Source organism: Epinephelus fuscoguttatus, linkage group LG14 (assembly GCF_011397635.1).
Source record: "Epinephelus fuscoguttatus linkage group LG14, E.fuscoguttatus.final_Chr_v1".
In the NCBI taxonomy this organism is placed as follows: domain Eukaryota; kingdom Metazoa; phylum Chordata; class Actinopteri; order Perciformes; family Serranidae; genus Epinephelus; species Epinephelus fuscoguttatus.
Genome location: NC_064765.1, coordinates 14,386,513 through 14,409,131, shown reverse-complemented (window position 1 = coordinate 14,409,131; position 22,619 = coordinate 14,386,513). Strand labels below are relative to the sequence as shown.

The 22,619-nt window shown below is 41.4% G+C and overlaps 1 protein-coding gene across 3 annotated transcripts in view; it reads right to left on the bottom strand.

Moving 5' to 3' along the window:
* zgc:110158 (uncharacterized protein LOC553590 homolog) overlaps nt 1–22,619 on the bottom strand; it is a 68,503-nt gene that overhangs the window by 30,428 nt on the left and 15,456 nt on the right. For all 3 annotated transcript variants that reach the window (XM_049595903.1, XM_049595904.1, XM_049595906.1), the window contains exon 4: nt 16,851–16,935. In XM_049595903.1, coding sequence (XP_049451860.1) covers nt 16,851–16,935 — 85 coding nt within the window. The remainder of the gene's footprint in view (nt 1–16,850; nt 16,936–22,619) is intronic.

Below are 22,619 nucleotides of genomic sequence, written 5' to 3'. Positions count from 1 at the left end.
GTCGGGCAGGAAATCCAAAGTGTGGGATCATTTTGAGAAGGTGAAGCACGAACCCAAGGTGATATGTAAACTCATCTTCATTGGTCGACTACAAACATGATGTATCATCTGAAACATGGAAGTAGCTACATGCCCATTAGCCCACAGCGTCATTAACAGGCGGCTCGCTCAGTGTGTTACGTGCTCTTGTAGATAAAATATAGGCCTATATTAATGAAGGTTCATTAGTACGGTTTTGTATTTCTCTGTAATGTAGCACAGTGTTAACAATGTTACTGATACTATTCTTTCTCACACCTTCAACTCAAACCATTGTGTTGCCCCGCACAAAATATATCATTTAATAATTAAATTAATATCGTAAACATGCGGGCGACTAGTCAACTAATGGTCCTAAATGATGACTATTGGTCGACTAGGAAAATTCTTAGTCGGGGGCAGCCCTACTGCCTAGTCGTCAGACATATGTTCCACGTAACCACAATGTCCAAAATCTGGCTGGGGACCTTCAGTGCTGTCTTCTGTCACCTTTCACCTGTCCACTATACCTTGCAAGTCTGGACTCACAAGTCAGCCTTTAGATGCTTTGCTTAACTAAAGACTGATGACTTTCTCCCTGATTTTGTGTTTAGATGGGCGGATACAATTTCAGAGTTTAAAAAAAACTCCCTACGTTGCAGAACCAATAGTAAATCCGCAGGGCGGTCCTTCGGTGGCTCGCTGAACTCTTGTGTTCATAAACATAGTCCGACTAGAAACACCTGTAGCAGTAAAAAATGGCTCAAGTCGCTGTAAGTCCTTCATTTCCACAATCTTGTGGACTGAGCACACGTTTGATAAAATGGAGTTAAATCTCTCAGCATCCATTTTCAAGCTCTCTGTGTGTTTGTTTCCTTGCGGACGAGAAAAGGGGGAGCGCACATTTCCGGGAGGGCGTGTCCTTTTCAAAAATGCAAGAGGCATTGCTTTGTTGCCGGCCGTTTTCACCGGTGTGTTAAACATACTTTAGAAAGGAGTGTCCCCAGACTGTCAGAAGCCGGAGATCTCTGATTGTCTGGCAGCGAGACTATGCAAGTCGGCTATCACAAGATCACGCGAGAATCCCTCTTGTCAGGTTTCAACTAATGCGAAAATGTCTTAACATCCAGTGGTTTTCACCAATCAGCTTTGTGTTACTGGCGACTATGGGCAAGGTTTAGGTTTGTGTGACAACATGGAAATGCGTCCTTTCATTCAGAACAAAAATGGCGGCTCCCTAAGAGGTTAGCGTAGTCTGCAGAGACATCAGTATATCAGAGCTACTGTCCTTTGCTCTTTATTGAAAGAGAAGCATACAACAATGGCTTCAGCAAGAGTTTGATTAACAACTAGCTTTGCCAGTAGTTAGGAAGGTCATACGGTCCATTGATCTGATTGGCTGCAGTTAGCCCAATAGACAGTGACAGACAGATGTTTCATTAAGCCCCTGCCCTTTTCCAAACAGCTTTCAAAGATGGTTTCTCAGGTGGTTCTGTGTAACAAGAAGAAAGCTTTTTCCCTGCCACAGTGAGACTGATGGCAAAAGCAATTAAGGACTAACTAACTAACTAACTAACTAACTAACTAACTAACTACACTTACTCATCTACCTTAGCTGATGTGCAATAAAAGCTGTAAATGTGAATTACCCATAATATGAAATACCTTTCTGGATGTTCTGCAGGTGGAGTTTATATTATTGTATTTATTATACTTTTTATACCTTGTTGTGTGCACTTCATCTTTATATTACCTGTCTATTTATTTTGACTCTGAGTGTGCACAAGAATCTACGTACCCAGACTGCGTGCAGGTGTACAAATGGCAAAAAAGATATCGTATCTTATCTTAAACCATCTGGTGTGTCAGGTTACTATCCACGTCCCAAAAAGCCCCAAAAATACCTTGAAAGAAATGTATAAATCAGTGACCCTTAACACATCTATCGTGAGCAAATCATTCAACTAATTGTCTACAACTTTTAAATAATCTAGAACTAAATGCTAATATGATTAGTTTGTCCATCAATTATCTAAATGTATCAAAAATGTCTTCTTTTTAAAAAACAAGAACAAAATTCTACTTTGCACAACCAGGAAAAAAAGGATAGTAAACTGTATCTCTTTGGGTTTGGGACGATTGATCACAACAAGCGTCACCTTGCGTTGGGATCTTATGACTTGTTATAGACCAAAGAAATAATGAATCAATGAAAATAATTGTTAATTGCAGCCCTTAAAGGAGGTGTATGCCATATTCAGAGCATATCTATAATTCAGTTTTAGCCATGACTGCCTGTACTCAGGTCTCAACATGTGTGATGGCTAAAATGGAGGCTAACGGCTAACAGCTAATAGTGCTAAAAGAATAAACAGTGTTAACAACGGCAACAGTGCTGACAGTGCTAACAGTGTTAACATGGCTGTGGGTTAGGCGTTATCAGCCGTAACAGCTGTATGAGCTCAGTGTAGAGTGGCAGCAATTAGCTAGCCAGTGGGACACACACAGAGAGGGACCCACATGCACAAACATGTACACGTGGCCGGATGGACTACAACAGCAAACCACAGAGAAGCTCGGATTACAACACACACAGAGGAAGCGTGACTTCATGCCCTGCTTGGGATGCCATTACTCCACTATATCTTTACATAGCTAATTTTTGCTGCATATTAATGTTCACATTTTACTGAAGCTAATTCTTCCAGGTCTGAGGGGGCTTTTTTGGTTTGGTCAGCAGGAACCAGGTTTAGACGGACATGCAACATAAAGCAACAACCTTTGATTCACTCAGCTTCAATCAGGACAACCCAAAGCACCGTGTAATAAACCTGATCCACCTCCCTGTGGCGCCACGACAGTGTCTTTGTGGCCAAATATTTTAAACTGTGACGTGTTGATCCACAGTTGTGGCTCCCTGTGAGGACACCATGTTGTGTTTGCTTTTCCTCCTTAGTACAAACCCACAATGTTGATGAAGAATCTATCAGAGAACAAAAGACTAATGATCTGATTGGCTAGTACAGTACAGTGTGTAGATGGCTATACAGAATAGCATTGATCCCTCCCTCTCCATTTCCCTCTCCCTCTCTTTCACCCATAGGACCTACCGGACAGATCAATAGTGCTCAACACATTATTGACCTCCGCCTGATACCTTTCACAGGGATAAAGACAGAGACATAAACACTGAATGGAGAGAGGGGAGAGGTAGGAAGAGACAGTGAATGTATCTGTGTGTGTGTGTGTGTGTGTGTGTGTGTGTGTGTGTGTGTGTCTGTATTTATGTGTGTCCCTGCCTGGAGAGGGTACTAATCTACATTCTGGTTCACACTGATATGTACCTCATCACTGTCTCCTTGACCTGCTGTCCTTAGTGCACAGAGAGAGGGAAAGAAAGAGGGAGGAGGAGGGGAGGAGGAAGAGGAGGAGGGGGGAGGTGAAGGAGTGAGGATGGAGGGGAGTAGTGGAGACAGGAGGAAAAATAGCTGACTGTGGTGATCTCGCTAATTTATCAGCCCAGTCAAAACAGTGTGTTTCGCTCTGGAGCAACAGGATACGGCTGCTACTCTCACCGTCACGTCTGACAAACAAATGCACAAACACACACACACACACACACACACACACACACACACACAATCTCTGAAAGCCCAGCTGGTCCTCAAAACTGGCACGACACGCACACCAAACACACACATGCTTCCCTGAAAGCTGCTGCCAAAGCATCAGTACTGAACCAGACGTGCGGACTCATGCACACACAGACACACATGCATACACACCGGATGACAGCACTAATACATGCTGCAGACACAACATCCACTTAGCCAACACTCCAGAGAGAAGACGGAGAGGGCGATAGACAAGAATTTGAGGAGAACGAGAACAACTGTGCACCAGAATATAGCTTCAACTTGACTCACAATGAGAGAAGATGTTACAGTTTTTCTTATTAATACATTAATATAACTAAACGATACTTCATTTGTGCGCACGTATGAAACTTTCACTTCAAGGCCACCTGCCTAGGGCAGCTTTTAGGTGATGTGGAGATTATCGCTCAGTCCCCTCAGGACCCTAAATGCCCTGACACACCAAGCTGACTGTCAACTGGGGGTCAATATTGGGCCATTTGTGAGTATCTGTGGCTCTCATAGTGTCAGTGTGTCCTGCACCATTGGCAGTCACTGGCACTAGTTGGCTTTTTCCCACCAATTCAACATGTTGAATCGGCATCAGCAACTGAAGAGCTTGTCCGTGAATGAAATCACTCTGATTGGCAGTTCAGTGAGCGCACGAGAAGAGAAACCAAAGTGAGGAAAGTAAACAAAGAGCCTAAGTAAAGAGGGAGTGAGACCAAAACAAACTTGTTACACAAGCTAAGATTATTTTTCTTTAGCAATTGAGCTCTTCAGCAGAAAATTTTTTTGATTGTTTGTTTTAGTGTTTACTGGTGCTTGGATTGAGTTGTTAATGTGCTAACTGGCTAACTGGCCTCAAGACGATCTTGTGGTTCCCCTTTTCGTGTGACGATTACAGACCACTTTCTGCTGTTGTTGAGTTATTGCCTCTCACACAAGTGCAGAATGTACAGTACAGGCCAAAAGTTTGGACACACCTTCTCATTCAATGCGTTTTCTTTATTTTCATGACTATTTACATTGTAGATTCTCACTGAAGGCATCAAAACTATGAATGAACACATGTGGACTTATGTACTTAACAAAAAAAGGTGAAATAACTGAAAACATGTTTTATATTCTAGTTTCTTCAAAATAGCCACCCTTTGCTCTGATTACTGCTTTGCACACTCTTGGCATTCTCTCCATGAGCTTCAAGAGGTAGTCACCTGAAATGGTTTTCCAACAGTCTTGAAGGAGTTCCCAGAGGTGTTTAGCACTTGTTGGCCCCTTTGCCTTCACTCTGCGGTCCAGTTCACCCCAAACCATCTCGATTGGGTTCAGGTCCGGTGACTGTGGAGGCCAGGTCATCTGCCGCAGCACTCCATCACTCTCCTTCTTGGTCAAATAGCCCTTACGCAGCCTGGAGGTGTGTTTGGGGTCATTGTCCTGTTGAAAAATAAATGATCGTCCAACTAAACGCAAACCGGATGGGATGGCATGTCGCTGCAGGATGCTGTGGTAGCCATGCTGGTTCAGTGTGCCTTCAATTTTGAATAAATCCCCAACAGTGTCACCAGCAAAACACCACCACACCATCACACCTCCTCCTCCATGCTTCACAGTGGGAACCAGGCATGTGGAATCCATCCGTTCACCTTTTCTGCGTCTCACAAAGACACTCAAATTTGGACTCATCAGACCAAAGCACAGATTTCCACTGGTCTAATGTCCATTCCTTGTGTTTCTTGGCCCAAACAAATCTCTTCTGCTTGTTGCCTCTCCTTAGCAGTGGTTTCCTAGCAGCTATTTGACCATGAAGGCCTGATTCGCGCAGTCTCCTCTTAACAGTTGTTCTAGAGATGGGTCTGCTGCTAGAACTCTGTGTGGCATTCATCTGGTCTCTGATCTGAGCTGCTGTTAACTTGCGATTTCTGAGGCTGGCGACTCGGATGAACTTATCCTCAGAAGCAGAGGTGACTCTTGGTCTTCCTTTCCTGGGTCGGTCCTCATGTGTGCCAGTTTCGTTGTAGCGCTTGATGGTTTTTGCGACTCCACTTGGGGACACATTTAAAGTTTTTGCAATTTTCCGGACTGACTGACCTTCATTTCTTAAAGTAATGATGGCCACTCGTTTTTCTTTAGTTAGCTGATTGGTTCTTGCCATAATATGAATTTTAACAGTTGTCCAATAGGGCTGTCGGCTGTGTATTAACCTGACTTCTGCACAACACAACTGATGGTCCCAACCCCATTGATAAAGCAAGAAATTCCACTAATTAACCCTGATAAGGCACACCTGTGAAGTGGAAACCATTTCAGGTGACTACCTCTTGAAGCTCATGGAGAGAATGCCAAGAGTGTGCAAAGCAGTAATCAGAGCAAAGGGTGGCTATTTTGAAGAAACTAGAATATAAAACATGTTTTCAGTTATTTCACCTTTTTTTGTTAAGTACATAACTCCACATGTGTTCATTCATAGTTTTGATGCCTTCAGTGAGAATCTATAATGTAAATAGTCATGAAAATAAAGAAAACGCATTGAATGAGAAGGTGTGTCCAAACTTTTGGCCTGTACTGTACATGTTGGTTGGCTGTCGGTTGAAGTTGTTACGGTGTGTTTATGTGCAACTTTGTGGCCGAGAGACAGGCAATGTGAGGCAATGCAACAGAGGACTTTTTCTATAAACAGGGTTCCTACACATTTGGAATTTCAAAATTCCATACTTTTCCATACCCTAATTTCCAGACTTCTCTGCATTTTGTTTTGGGGGATTTTTCCAAAGAATATGCGACATCTGAGTATATATATCAGTGTATCATATTTCACATCATATTTAATTATTCTTAATAGGCGATTGTAGCCAAGTACCATAATGGCATGCAAATAAAAACTCAGGTAAGTTCAATGTCTGGGCTGAGGCAAAAAGGTTGGGACTCTGGGTGCAAGCGATGCAGTAACAAGACGTCAGTGTTCTTTCCTTTCATGTGGCTCAGAATCGCCTTCTCCCTCATGTTGGCGATGTCAAACGATTTCACACAAAGCTTGCATCTAGCTCTGTGTGTGAATTGGGAATCCTTGGCCAACCAGTATTTATATACGGTATTGTCAAGCCATCCATCCAAAAACCTGCATCTACCCATTGTTAACCACGTGAAACTCGTCTTCTTGTCGAAGGTGCAGCGTTGGAGTGAAACTTGATACCTGGGGCAGCGGACTGGACATACCACTTGTCAATCAGGTAAAAGGAGCGGTATGTTTTCTGAGACGTTTGCTCTCACACAAACTGTGCTTGGCCCAGCATAAAACCATAGAAATATATAAAAAATAAAAATCAATAAAAAAATAAAACACGATCCAGATTGATTAAATTATTTTTGGAAATACCTCATTTTCTATTTTAGAAAACAGTATTTTAGAACAGTGGTAATAGTCTGGAAACATAAATATTTTTCCATACTTTATTTTTCATTTTCCATACTTTTTAATACCTGGAAATTGATCAAATTTATTTCCATACTTTTCCATACTTGCGTAGGAACCCTGTATAAAGTTGGTTCAGTGCGTCTGGGCCTTAAACCCTCACCCTGTCCACTCCACCTCCATGTCTGTGTTCATGTTGGGGTGTAGTCATATTAAAAGCTGTCCAAATTACAAAGTGTGGGGTGGAAGTGGGCAAAAAAGATCTGCACAGGTGCTCCACTAGCCCTAACTGGAAGTGTGAGTGTCAAATAAGAGACCATGTTTTTAGTGAAAGCATGAAACCATGTAAACCTGGGGTTCCCCAACTGGTCTAGCCACAGGGTCCAGATTTCTCCTTAGTCATTAGTTCAAGGTCTGTGCGCTTGGCCATGTCATCGAGCTAGTTTGCTGACTCTTTCAAGCAGCTGTCTTATTAGTCACTCACTCTGCAGCAGGAAATGGTACTTCAAAATGAGAGCTCTGTACTGGAAATTCACTGTACCTAAAAATAAAGTGTGTTTTTTTTACATATTTGAAACGCCAGAAGTCACTTGTGGCTCATCCAGAATGGACCCGCGACCCACTTTTGGACCACGACCCACCAGCTGGGAACCACTGATGTACACAGTATCCACTGTTAGTTGGTTTAGACCAGGATACCTCATATTATATTCAATGTATAACATTACAGTACAGAGCAACTGATGAACTGTACAATTAACCCTCACAGGGAATTAAATAACTACAGGAAGTTTTAGTAAAACGAGAGATTTGGATGCATTTTGAGCAGATTATTTCCTGTGAATACTGCATCAGAGATGAGTTTTCCTGATATTTTTAGAAAACTTTTAAATGATTCTCCGTTTGTATTATGTATTCTTTTTAATGTGTAACAGTCACAGGTATTTAAAAGGATTCTTTTTTGACAATTTCAGTGTTTTTTTCCTCTTTGACACTTGGCCATTACTGTATTTGCTCTTTGGTTGATTTAACTGTGACATTTCACCTCCTCTAAATAGATAGCGCTTCGAATGTGGCGCTAACGCTAAATGGGTCACCGGAGCACTTGTTTTTCACATCAAGTTGCATGCTTTATTTACAGGTTAGTAACTGGTTAATGGATGTAAGCCAGGGCGATCAGAAGCAAATTAACAGAAACTGACGTCCCTGGTATGATCCTTTTTTAGTATCAGTGTGGTTTTTAAAGAGTAGCGTTGTCGGCTCCGCTGCAGTTTCACATCACCTCCCAGGCTCTCACTGTTTCCAAACAAAAAAAATTAAGAAAAATAACACAAAGCGACAAACTGCTTATTTCACCCGTGTAGCACATCAGGCTATGCAACATATGCATTGCAGTGTTTCCTAACTTTACCACACAGCTAATTATCAAGTTTAATGGAGCTCTTTTCACTTTTTCCATTACAGAGCGCTGATACTGCTGGTGGCAGAGACGAGGCAAAACACAGGCAGAAAGCATGTGTAAGTATCTTTTGGAAAAACAGAGCTGCAATGAATATCATTTTGGCCTTAAAGTAATATTTGAAAAAAAAGCACATTGGAGGTTGTTTAAAAGCTGGATAATGTGTGCTGGTTTTAATGGATTTTTGAGGAAACATTAAAAAAAGAACTGACTTCTGGTGGGGGAGCCAAACCTGCAGCATAACAGCCGGTAACTGTAACTAATACAGCTCGGTTTAAATATTTCATGAACATTTAAAGAAACGGGAAAAACTAAAATTACACCAGTGCCATCCTCCAAGGCACCAGAAGGTACTAAAAATTATGTTTCCAGTGATTTATGGCACTGTTTGTACTTGGAAATATTTAGAAACGCAGATGAGATGTTTAAATACACATGGGATGATTAATAAATTACATTGTCATATTTGCCTCAATCTAATAAAACTGATAAATGAGTACAGTTATAAAAGAAATGTGAAGTTTGAATGTATGTAAGAAGCATTATTATACTTGAATAATAGTTCTATTGTTTTCCTAAAATAGCCCATACCTCAATATAAAGCTGTCTTTAGTGTTATGGGTTTACACGCACATAGATCTCCTGCAGTTACTCCATTTCAAATAAAAAGAAAGCTAGGCCTGTCCTTCGTCCCCCTCCCGTCTCTCTTGCTGTTTTGACATTTGCCCACCCACTCCATTTTCAAATACCTTAACTGTCTCTTGTCTTCATGCTGTCTACACTGCCCTCTCCTCCTCGGCCCAACTAGGCATTGTGGGTAAACAGCTAGATTAGCCAATCAATCTTCTCCGGGGAATAGAGGTAGTAGTGGTGGTGAGGGAGGAAGGGAGGGAGGGAGGGGGTCAGGGAAGAGATAGGAAGAGAGGTGGAGAGTCGGAGGGAGAGGGAGTGAGCGATAAGGCGAGTGAGAGACGGGAGGGGGCAGACTGGTGCGCTGGGTGAAGGAGAGAGGAAGAGATATAGTAAAGAGGGTGGGAGGAAAAAAAGGTGGGGAAAGAGAAAGGGGAGGGAGGGAGGAAAGATGCAGGTGCGGTGGTGTCGCAGAGAATCCACGAGTGGCGAGAAAACGTGGGCAGATGTGTAAAGAAAAGAGTGAGGAGCAACAATGCAGGTAAAAAATAGAGGACGACTGTGATGAGGGAATCAAAAGAAATTATTAAATACATAACTGAAGGTTGACAGTGCTGATTTAATTCTGTACATACATACACGCTAATGCCGTAACTAATTAATGAATTAGTTGGCAACTATTAAATTAATTACCCACTAGTCTGGTAATTAAATAATCAGTTTGAGTAATATTTTAAGGAAAAAATAGTCAAAATTCTTTGATTTCAGCACAATAAATGTGAATATCTTCTGATTTCTTTACCCCTCTATGGCAGTGAATATTTTTGGGGTGTGGGCAAGACATTTGATGGCATCATCTTGAGCTTTGGGAAACACTGATCAACATTTTTCAACATTTTTGGCCACTTTGTAGACTGTAGACAACTAATCAATTAACCGAGAAAAACAGTTTGAATAGTGGCTAAATGAGTCTCAAAACCAGCCACAACTCAGCCCTGAGCAGAGTGACTGTCCTCTATTGACCAATCAGACTGCAGTGTTCACAGCTCCACCTTTTAGTACCAGATCTGTGTGCTAGGTACCCCAACACAGGGGGGGACCAAAAATGGGAACGGTACAGAACGGTTCCATTGGTACCATCCACAACTTTTCACAGTGGAAACAGAAAAAGCATACCAAACTGAACTGAACCGTACTGCTGTGGAAACGGGGCTTAAGCATATTCCTTCCATGTATTTTTATGTACAAAAGTGGAAATACTGCAAAAACGTTTTTGTGCTTGACTGAAAAAATAAAACTGGTGTATGGGTTAGAGCTGTTGCAATAACCGCAGTATTGCAACACTGTCCTACTGACACGCCAGTTGCAGGGAATGGCAAACATCAGCTCTGTTTAGACAGATGAAAATAATATATATTTCTTAATATGTTTTTCCATTTGTTCCTACGCGCTCGTCTTAAGCTATAGTTTAATTGCACCTGAGTGGATAATTAGCGCCACCAGATGTTTGTCTCGACACACCCGACAGTAGTGGACAGACTGGATTTAAGAACAATTAACACTGCTAATCAAGCCAGCAAATTAATCAGTGTACAACACGATGTTTAAATGACGTATTGTTTTCGATTAATGCAGCAGTCAACATGCAGGCCAGTTAAAATTAATGGAGCTAACTGGAAGACGTGCAAGCTCTGCAACACAACATGAAATGACAAAATTGACTCATATTCTCTTTTGGTCGACGTGTATAATTCAAGAAACATGCCTAATCTTTGGTTTTCCTTACTTTCCAATTTAACTTCAATTTAATATCATCAAATAATATGAATGTATCACAACAAAATGGTAAAAGAAAACCCTGTAAATTCTATATTTAAGATACCTAAGCCATTTTTTTTATCATTCTGAGTTTTGCAATATGCAAAATACATACAAGAAGTAAAAACATAACAAGAACAATAACAAGAACCCCTATGCCCACCTCCCACAAAAAAAGTCATAATATACTGAGTGGAGGTCGACCAATTCATAGGGTTGGCCGATTAATAGGATGTTATATAAACTATTGTTAATGGGGGAACAGGGCTCCGATAGTGGCCGACAGCTGCAGCCTCCACTTGTCATGTGGGTACAACTGTAAGGCTTTTGCAGGGAGTAGCCCACATGCAAATACAAGGTATCGTGTGCTTTAGATGATTTGTATGATTTAAATTAAAGTTTACTCATGAAGGACAGCGTTACTTCTTTATTAGGAGCATTATAAGGTTGCTGGTTGTAGAATAGCATTATGTGCTTTCTGTGTTGCTAGCAAGCATGGCGATATAGAATGCGACTTTAGGCCCGTTTCCACTGAAGAAGTTCCTGGTACTATTTGGGGGGCAGGAACTACTACAGGAACGTCCTCTCGCTCGGCCCTCTCAACCGCCGTTTCTCCACTAAGAGAGCGGAGTAGGAAGAAGGTTCCTCTAAAGTTACCGGGCTCTGTATGTGACGTAATCGTTGCACGACCATTTCGACCGGGGCGATGTAGGGACGCCGTTAGCCATTAGCAGTGTCTGTCGTAACTCTGGTCACGGTCCGTGAAAAAAATATTTTTTCCAGCACATGTCATAGTCACAACATGACTGAGCTAACTGGAGTAGTTTCATGTCATATCCAACAACGGGAGGCTTTTAAGAGATGACGTCCTGATGTTAGCTTTGCTGCTGCTGTTAGCTGTCCCTGTCAGCTGATGCTTTCGAGACATCGTGATTTCCCAAAACTGAATAAATACCACACATAGCAACACAAAACTGCTTTGCTAGCTTAATCATGTGTAACTAAGATATCCGCTGGAAAAAAATTTTTTTTTCACGGACCGTGACCGGAATTATTACAGACACCGCTAACAGCTAACGGTTAGCCCAGCTAATCTACGATAACCATGTTGTTATTTACAAAACGTCACATCCCGCCTTGAGTATATCCAATCAGCACCAAGTAATCCCCATGCCCCAGCCAGGAGTTTCTCGGGGCCGTTCGGAGTACCTACTCCGAGGCAGGGACTTGTTTAGCCCCTGTAAAAGTTCCGGAACTCTGTCCTTCGGGGGTGGTTCCTGCGGTGGAGACACACACCAACGGCCCTGGCCCCGTAAAATTACCCCGAAGTTCCTGCGGTGAAAACGGGCCTTTTGTCCCAAGTACAACTGATTTTACCGTGAGGCTGCTGAGTGCTGTTCATGTCATAACAGACCTGTTTTGTTTTCAGTCAGTGTCTCCCCACAGTAGTAGTCTATCGAAACTGCTCTGTGATTATGCACTTTGCTCCATTTTTACCATTGTAACGTTCAGGTGTTTACCAGCTGACTAATCAGCTATCGGCTTTTTCCTGCTCCAAACTGTCGTTGCTGTATCGACCATTAAAAAGCCACTATCAGTCGACCTCTAATGTTGAGTGCATGACAAAAATGATAGTAAATAGTACATGCATACAAAAAAGAGCGGAGTAGGCAATACCTACTGCCACTGCAATAGAAACACCAGCAGAGTGTACAGGAACCAAAATGAAACAAGAGACAGTCACCCAGAAGGACCAAAAGTGCATGAAAAGAGAAAACACTGAGCCATCTAAGCCTTAACTAAACGCCTGTATCAACAGATCAATTAAAAAACAAATAAAATTAATGTTATGAATCCATACAGGAAGGAAAAGTGTCCTTTATTTGCTTTTCAAACTCTAACCTCAGCTTACTCAGTGAATCAGATGCTTAAAGCAACTTGATTCTTACAAGAGATGATAAAACCCAAACTTGACATAAACAAACCACCAAGTCACTCTAAGATAACAGTCCAACAGGCTCTGCATTACTTCCACAACCAGTGTCGGGACTCGTGGAAAAGTAGCCTTGACTGTAACCATAAACCTCTGCTGCGTCTCTGCACCCAGCAGAGAACTCTGATAATACCTCTTAAATGCTGGCTTGCAATCTTGCAATCCTCAAAAGACTAAGAAACTCTTTTGAGGTAAGGTGAAATATTTTTTTTCTTCCGATGGCTCTAGCCGGCTCATTCTTTTGAAACCAGTAGAAAGGACCTGTGCTCAGAGACTAGCCTCAGGGGGCTGGAGCCAAAATTAAACCGGTCCCGTCTCCTTCGCTTTATCACTGTTCGGAGCAGACAGCGAGCAACCATGTAGCACACCCATCTACATTTATATAGACACACACACGGACAGGGTTAACTGGCACACTGGCACCGAGGGTGTGAGCCCCTCCACCCACCATCTATGGGCTGGTTGCCAAAGATGCCCCCCGTCCAAAAATACACACCCACACACATACACACACACGAATGCACACACACATAAATCCCTGGCTTAGCCTCGGCCCAGTGCTGGGATTACCGGATTAGAACTCTATTCCATTATCTCCCCACACTATACAGCACACACACACACACACACACACAATGCCACACTGTCTTGACCAGAGAGGACAGGCTGAAGACAGACGTACAGTGTCAATCACGACACATGACTTTTACACACACGTAGATACAGTTACAGTTTCTCCCCTCGGTGAACAAAACAAACATTTACGTTATCGTGAGGCGGCACTGTAGAGCTGTTTTCAGTAGAATTCCTTCTGCAGGAGACGCGAACCTGAGCATCTGGGACGGTCAGCAGCCACCCCGCTGTCGTGTCCTTGGGCAAGACACTGAATCCTTACAAATTCCGGAAAGGCTGCTTCATAGCTGACCTCTGACTTCTGACCTCAGAGAGCAGAAGGAGAATTTCTCCTTCAAGCGCTCAAAGGCATCGAATAACTCCTCAAGGACGCACGCATAAAAAGATAAACAGAACTTAAAGCTTCAGAATTCTGAATGAAAATGACAGGAATTATGAATCTATCACTCAACTCTTGTCCATTTTATTTATATAGCCAAAATATTGAGATACAAAGTGGCTGGAGAGAGTTTGGGTGCTCCAGGTTCTGAGAGGAAAAACTCCAGTTCACTGTCTCTCTAGACAAATTTGAATACAGCACTTCCAAAGCTTGAAAGTGTTGAGTTGTTCGATATTGAGTCAAATATACGAGTCATACGTACATAAAATCTTCCAAGGGTGAGGTTAACTACTACTCCTATGTTGCATTTTGGATAAAACCCCTTCAGTTACACGAGCTGATTACGGCAGGCAGGAGCTAAAGATCACGCTGTTGATCAGGTTGGGTACCTGGAATTCAGTACTAGTAACGAATGGTACCTTTTTTTGGTACTTTACAATTAACAAAAATGTAATTTCTGAACAAGTTGCAGGTGTGACACAGTGTTGCTTTCCCTCTTTCTCTCAAAGCAAATAAAAGCTCCATCCATTTATTCATTTTTAACTGCTTATCTGAAGCCAGGTCGCGGGTGGTAGCAGTGTTCTAGACGTCCTTCTCCCCAGCAACGCTCTACAGCTCCTCCGAGGGATCTAGACGCGTTCCCGGGCCAGATGAGATATGTAATCCCTCCAGTGTGTTCTGGGTCTGCCCCAGGACTTCATACCAGTGGGACGTGCCCGAAACACCTCTAACGGGAGGCGTCCAGGAGGCATCCTGATCAGATGCCCGAACCACCTCAACTGGAACCTTTTGATGCAAAGGAGCAGCGGCTCTACTCCGAGCTCCCTCCGGATGTCCGAGCTCCTTACCCTATCTCTAAGGCACCCTTCGGAGGAAAGTCATTTCGTCTGCTTGTATTCGTAATCTCATTCTTTTAGTCATTATCCATAAATCATGACCATAGATGAGGGTTGGGAGTTAAATGAACGCCAATTCTGCCCTTTCTGATGACACGTAGAATTAAGTCTATGTTTGTCTGCCTCTGTGTGTGTCTTCTCATCTCTCTCGTTCTGTGTTTGGACACACAACTAATAAATATGTGGAATAAGTACATAATTTAAAAAAAATACCACTCACAAACAGCAGTGAAACTAGGCTACTTCTAAAATAAAACAGAAAAGAAAACAGAACACATGGCAAAATCATTGCTGCTGGAGCAATACATTAGGCTATTTAGAGGGTCGATCGAGCTCCAGTCCAGAGAGCTCTTTCCGGCTTTAAGGCCCTTCCGCTTCCTGAGCCTGAAGTTTACAAGATTACACTAAACACATCGTGAGAATGTTTAAATTTACCTTCTCCCCATTGTCATTTTACTGAACAGAGCTTGAAGCATCATAATCTAAGCCAATGCAACCTCTGTACACTGTGAGGTGTGGCCACTGGCTGCTCACAGCTAACGCTAACAGCTAACAGCTAACAGCTGCCGATTCCAACATGGATTCGTTCACAATGAGGCATTATCAGAGAAACAATATGAGTGTGTCCCCACACACGATGATAGCAAGTTTACTGCGTCTTTTGTCTTAGAATAATAATGATAATCTTTCTTTATATAGCAGAAAAATAAAATAGTACACACCATCATAATAAAAACAGCAATAAAAACACTGAACATAAGCTAAAATCCGATAAATCAGTGTGTAATGAAATACATTAATAATTAAACTGATAAAAGAACGATAAAAACCAGACAAACAACAGATTTACTGTAAAGGTATGTTTTGAGGAGTGTTTTAAATGAAGACACTGAGTTTGCTAACCTCAGTTCTTAAAGGTGACCTGGGGAAGATCTGTTCATCCAGACACTTTTTCTATGGGATGCTGGCTGCTATTAGATAACAGTGAGATCACAGAATCCATTTGCATGACAGTGATTGTATTCTTCTTGTACCTGCTCGTTAGGTAAAATTTGTGGCTGCCAGTCTGGAGCCTCTGCAAACTTGATGTGACACAGCAGAAAAACATCGACTTCTGCCATAGGTGAAAGTCATTTTATTTGAAGATAGGCTGATAGGAGTCAAGAAGGCAAGTATCAGCTGATACTGATGTTTAGCCAATACATCGATGCATCCCTAATCTTCTCGGTGCATTATATGGGAGGCTTCATCATACTCTAATTTGTGATGATGTTTCAGGTGGTTGGTGATACTGTGCAGTAATGAGGGGGAAAGAAAAACAGTTTGCAAGGTAGCCACAGTTTGTCCTTTTCAGTGTCAGCATCATCTCCGAATCAGCAAAACGTCCACACAGTGTGACCCTGAGATACAAACACAACTAGTTCAACAGAAGGGTTGCATGCATTTGTTTTCTCTTCTTTAAATCAGACCTATTATATTCTTTGTTTCTGCTGTTACTCCAAAGTTTTTACTTTCACTTTACTCCCATCTCTATCACTGTTAGATTTGTTTTCATATCCGAACTTTTTCTAAAGACGGTCATGTGGCGCAACTCACATCTATATCTCTCATCGTTTATTGATGCAATAAATTGAGTTTTTGAAGAGTTGTTGAGACAAAATTGGGAATTTGAAGACAACATTTTCTGTGATGGAACCATTTTCTTACAGTGTATACACCAAACAGTTTATCACCTGATCAAGAAAATGATCTGTACGTTATTTATTAAAGAAAACAGCTGTTAGAGAAACATGTTAAAAGTTTGATCCTTAGTACAGCTTGTGGTTATAGTCCCTATCCAAATGTGTGTCTTCTCCCCGTCCTCAAGATTCCCCTTACACACTTGATGCTGCTACAGAAATGTGTTCAGGGTTTTCGTGTGTGTCTCGAGCAGACGTGAGAAGGGAAGAAGTGGCTGCGGAGCCGTTTGTCACTTACATAGTCATGGAAGGCTTTTGCCTCACTGGAGTGCTCGCATGTCTCCCTTCGGTCTGGAGCCGCACAATACAAATCCCAGAATACACTGAAATGGAGGGGTAGAGAGGTCAGAGGTTACCATACAGAGCAAACAGGCAAATGTGTAACAGCTATTCATAACCCATTCACACACTCTTACTATCTCCCTGGCGCTCTTAAACTGCCTCTTATACACTTGAGCGTCATTGTAAGAGGGACACAATGCCAGTGTCGCCCCCTCAATCAACCTCTCACTCACTCAAAAATACACACACACACACACACACACACACACACACACTTACATTACCATACTTGCATGGACCTCTCATTGACTGCATCCGTTTCTTCGGTCTAAACTTTAAAAGGGACAGTTCACCACAAAATCAGACATACATGTTTTTCCTCTTACCTGTAGTGCTGTTTATCGGTCTAAACTGTTTTGTGTGAGTGTTGGAGGTATCAGTCTGCCTTCTCTGGAATATAATGGAACTAGAGCAACAAAGTCTCTTTCCAGAAATCACGACTCAGTTAGTCAAGATAATCCACAGACCTTGTTGTGAGCAGTTTCATGTAGGAGCTATTTTCTTTCTATCGAAGTACATCTGCCAACTGTATCACCATGCAGAACGAAGCGTGCATCTACTCATGGACGAAAGGCTAGTGCTTGAGACAGCACAAGATGTAACAAAAGGTTTTTACAGCTTCAGGCCCCGATCAGACAGAAAAGGTTTTCAAGGTGTCTACAGATATAACCAAGTTAAATTTAAGACCTTTTAATCCCTCCTTATATGAAATTTAAGACCAAACCAAAACGGACAGTTAAGAAAAATGACAAAAATTGGGAGAGTTTAAGTTTAATGTGTTTGATGTAAAAACACAAAACAAAATCTTGTTGCTTTCCTAAAAAACATATTTTTCTTTAGTCTGTCCAATGATTGTAAACAGTCATTGGGTATGTCAGGCTCGAAAAGTTTCGTTGTAATGTGACCAACAATATTTAAGCCGCATTGAATCCGAATTTAAGACAATTTAAGACTTTTTAAGGTCTTATATTAAGAAAACTGAACTCGAGATGTTTTAAGACTTTAAGGACCCATAGACACCCTGGTTTTTGTAATGAATTAAGCTCTTGGCTCGCTGATTCTGCATTGATACACGCGCTCTAGACGGGTCCATGTCATTGGTCCGACAGCCCATTGGTTCGACATCCCATCAGTCCGACTGTCTGCAGTGCTGAATGGCTCCCGGCAGGCGTATTTCTACCTTGATGGTGCGCCACGATCGGCTCTGGGTCAGCTGGGAAAGGCTTGAGGCGAAGCAGGCTCACGGCTTATGTGTTTGTCACTTTCTTTTTCATTTTAACCCACACCATGATCTTTTCCTAACCCTAACCAAGTGGTTTTTGTGCCTAAACCTAACCAGACCTTAACCACAGGGCATCATGATGATTTCAGAACAATGAGTTTAATATGGTCAGAACAACGGGATGTCGAACCAGTGGGCTGTCGGACCAATGGGCAGTTCCCACCTAGGCGCCTGGCGTTTTTGCCGGAACACTTTGAACTCAAGTTAAAAAAAACTTGAGGGTTGTCAAACTGCCCCCGAGTCATCCTAAAATATGTCTGGAAACAGTCGTCATTGAAGTGAATCTCTGAACCTCTTTTTTAGGGTCTCATGTACCCACACAGATCTCAGTTTCCCTGTGCCCAGCAAACTGTATGGTTTCAGTAATGCTGTAAATTCATAGTTAAATAGCCACCTTCTGTTAAATTTGCACTTCCCTATGTTGTCCAGGGTACAGTGAGCTTGTTAGCAGACAGTGGATCCTCTGCTCTAAGCATCGCAGGTGGAAACAAAATATAAGTGGTACCGTTTACACTACGGCAATGCAAGATGCACTTGGTAAATTCTTTTAGAAAACGGATGTTACTACGACTTCCTACCTATTTCCCATGTCTGAAACATTTCTATGAATTTTAAAAGTTTTGTTTAAGACATTTTAATACCAACAAAGGCCTTAATTGTAGATTAATGAATTCAATACCTTTTAAGACTTTGTCCTCATTGGTTGAGCTGCAATGTTGGCAAGCGCAGTAGTGCTAGGTGAGCTAACAGTAGATGCACACTTCCTTCTGTGCAATGATTGGGTTGGTGGGTATAGCTTAGTAGAAAGAAAACAGTTGCAACATGAAACTGCTCATAGCAAGGTCTGTGGATTATCTTGAATAACCAGACCATGATTTCTGGAGAAAGAGTGCAAGTTTTTCAAATGTGTTTTTTTTGGGGGGCACTTTGAGCACCACAATCTGAGTGCCATCTTGTTCCATTATATCTGAGAGAAGGCAGACAACTCTACAGCTGATATGTCCATCACTCTGCAACTCACACCAAAACAATCCAGATTGATGAACAGTACTACAAGCAAGAGAAAAAAAATCTGTGTTTTTGATTTTGGGGTGAACTGTCCCTTTAACAGTTACACTCAGGATAAAAGTAAGGCTAAACTCAATCCCTAAAACACCCTCTTTTACCAGTGGCGACTGGTAAATGGCCTCATTGTGAGGCTGTTTGTTCATCATTTGATCCTTACAAGGATAAACAACAAGAGCTGACACACACATAAACAAACTGTTTCCATAACAGCTTTTGCTTCGGTCTATTTGAACACTGTAAGTGGAAAAATCACAAACGCACACACACACCTAACGACGACGCTAACTGCCTGTGTGCTACCTGTCTAAGAGGCCTTAATTGAATCGGTCTTTGTGCATTGATTTAGTGGAAATGCTATAAACCCAGTGAAACAGCGACATGGCTAACGAGAGGACTAATCAGGCAGCCACTTCACGTGTCCTGGCAGTCTGCGATGCACGCAGACATGTCGGATCCCAAACATCTGGAAGGTTTCATATACCTCAGCACAGTCATTTTTGGGAGGGTTACAGTACACCCCTCTTGAGCTCCTGTGTAAATTGCTTGAGCACATTAGAGGGGATTTTATGGAATATTTTGATCTTGAAAAGTTGTCTAAAACTTCCTCAAGAATGACAGAGTGCATGAGCTACACATAAGGACGTCAGTGTGTTGCTCAAGGACACATCAACAGGGGAGAAATGCTTTTCACTAGAAGCCTCAACAAGGAAAAAGAAACCATACTCTCCTAAAAATCGTCACTGGTTTTGATAACATAACTTATACTTAATTATATTTCATATATGTGCAAAGAAGGAACCTACGTCCAGATTTAAGTCCTTAATTGAGCAAGAGAACAAACTTATTCTTTAGATTTACCCAGGCTTGTACACTTTCAAATTATTATTCTGTTCCTTCATTTTCTTTTTATTAAAACATGTCCTTGGTCTCATATTGCTGATGGTGCTCTATAAGCCTGACGCTCATTCTTCTGACTCAGCAGAGCCACCCCCTGAGGTGAAAAGTTACACTAGATACTGTACTTTTTAAAGACCATTTAAGAGCGTATTTACAAGTCAGTAATTCTACATCCACAGGTCCTTAAATATTTGTTCCTTCTGAGTACAGTGTCCTTCAGCAACACCGTCTGCCACTGAATCAGTTTCTGTAGATGTGCTTTCTGATGAAGGAGTGAGTGAAAAGCTTTAACCTTAAAAGGGATCGATAAAATATCACATTTTTAACAAGTGGTGTTTTCCATGACGAGGCTTTAGAATACAGTAACACATGCAATAAAAGCTAATTTATTCAAGTTCTGCTGGACATTTTTAATTGCAAGACTTGAAAGCAAACAGAAGGTCATATAGCTCTTATGTAGTCACTTTATTTTTTTCTATTTGATTCAAAGGATCAGTCTGTTGATAACTCTATGTCCTCTTACTGTCAACACATTACCTGAAAAGGCCCAAATTAATAATTAATCCTGCTAAGAAGCATCGTCTGTGTTGTCAAAACACATTAATGAGCCACATTGTTGCACTCAATGTCTTGTTTTTTCATAATGATCAACGTTGGCACTGTGGTTTATTTTAATTCAGTCTCATATAAACCATGCTGCTGCCATAACTACACACCAGTACAGCAAATCAATTATAAAATGAGCTTGGAGTGTGATAGACTTTAAAGCAAGGTTGAAATGAATTGTAAAAGGGGATAACACATGGTTGGTTTTGGTCACTTCATTGTTTACAGTCAGAAAAATACAGAATATCACCAGCCTTATCCCATCTATAGACCTGTAAATTTGTGAGACAAAATGTGTAAAAATCAGATGTAAAACTGCAACTATCATTTTCTGGTCATATTATCTGCTGACCTGCTCAAACTCACACAACTGGAGAAAGTTTTAAGACAAGTCCAGGAGGGCTTGATCCAAGTCTCTGTAGTCTTAACTACAGTCATCCACAGGCGCAGACAGGACCCTGCTCAGCTCAGCCCTTTTAACAGTCTGCTAAAAGTAAAGGATTTAGTATCGATACCTTAAAACTGGAGCTGTGATAAATTTCTTTTTTTCACATTTGAAGCTTCTATTTAGGTTTTCGAATAGCTTTGAATGTCTGTTTACATGAGTTAGTCTTTTTTTTTATTAACCCGCCCATTCCACTGGACATAGCTTTTCTAGGATGTGTAGATCTATAATGACTGTAATCTGACTTCATCCAAGTGCACAGACTTATTTGATGGGATGTCTATAAGCCATTCACAGTGTTCCACATCATCTAAAGTGGACAGCAGTAGAGCCACGCCCCCTTTTTTTAACATGTATGTGCGACCGTGGGACGGTCGGACATACATGTTAAAAAAGCACAAGGCACATTTTAGTTTTAATCACGTGTTTAAAGTAAACATGACATGTTATATTTCTTATACAGTCAAAATATCATGACAGATTTTGAACTTCTATCCAGGATGTTTTGAAAAGTATCCATCTTTTGAAATGGACGGTGGATCTGAGTGTCACCGGAAAATGAAATGCTGTTCTGATTACATTTTCTAATAATGCAATCAGCTTATAATACACCCTGTTGATTATGTTCGCAGAATATTCATCTCAGGAGGTTTTCAACATACTGTTTTCCGGAAATACTTCGGATATTAAGGATATTTTGAGTTGTGATGACAAATATAATGCAAAATATATACATGCAATGGGCTTTAAAGTGCAACTTTATTTATTGATATGAGTTGACCATTTGTGAAAAGTACATAAGCTCATGTTTTTTTTTTTGTTGAAAAAGTTATATCAAGACTATTAACTATCATTTTTCCAATTGGGTGATGTCTGCGTTAAGAATCTTCTTCCATTGGAAGGGACGAAATAACACCCACATGATTTAGTATCATAATAGAAAAAAATTTATGATGTGCATTTAGAGTAGAAATCCACCATTACAATATTTTCTGTGTGTTTGGAACATAATTGAGTTCTGAACGGGTTAAATCAGCTTTCTTTATTAAATAAATGTAATTAATGGTGCTGCTAGCATGATGCTAGCATGAGCTGCCTTGTTTTTAGCATGGAAGCTAACTAGCCAACGAGGACAGCAGATAATGTCACGGCTGTTTGCTTTATCACTGCCGACACAACCAAAAAGGAGCAAACCACAGCTACCGAACACATTTAAAGGAGGCTGATCCACCGCAGCAGACCCATTCTTTGGGCCTTTGCTGGTAAGTCTCCCTCTCAGCAGGACCTCCTGTGTTTAACGCTACAAGTCAACTTTTTGCTATGGGTTCCAGTTTTGGAGCCCTTGCAATAAGTCTTATCCATCTGCA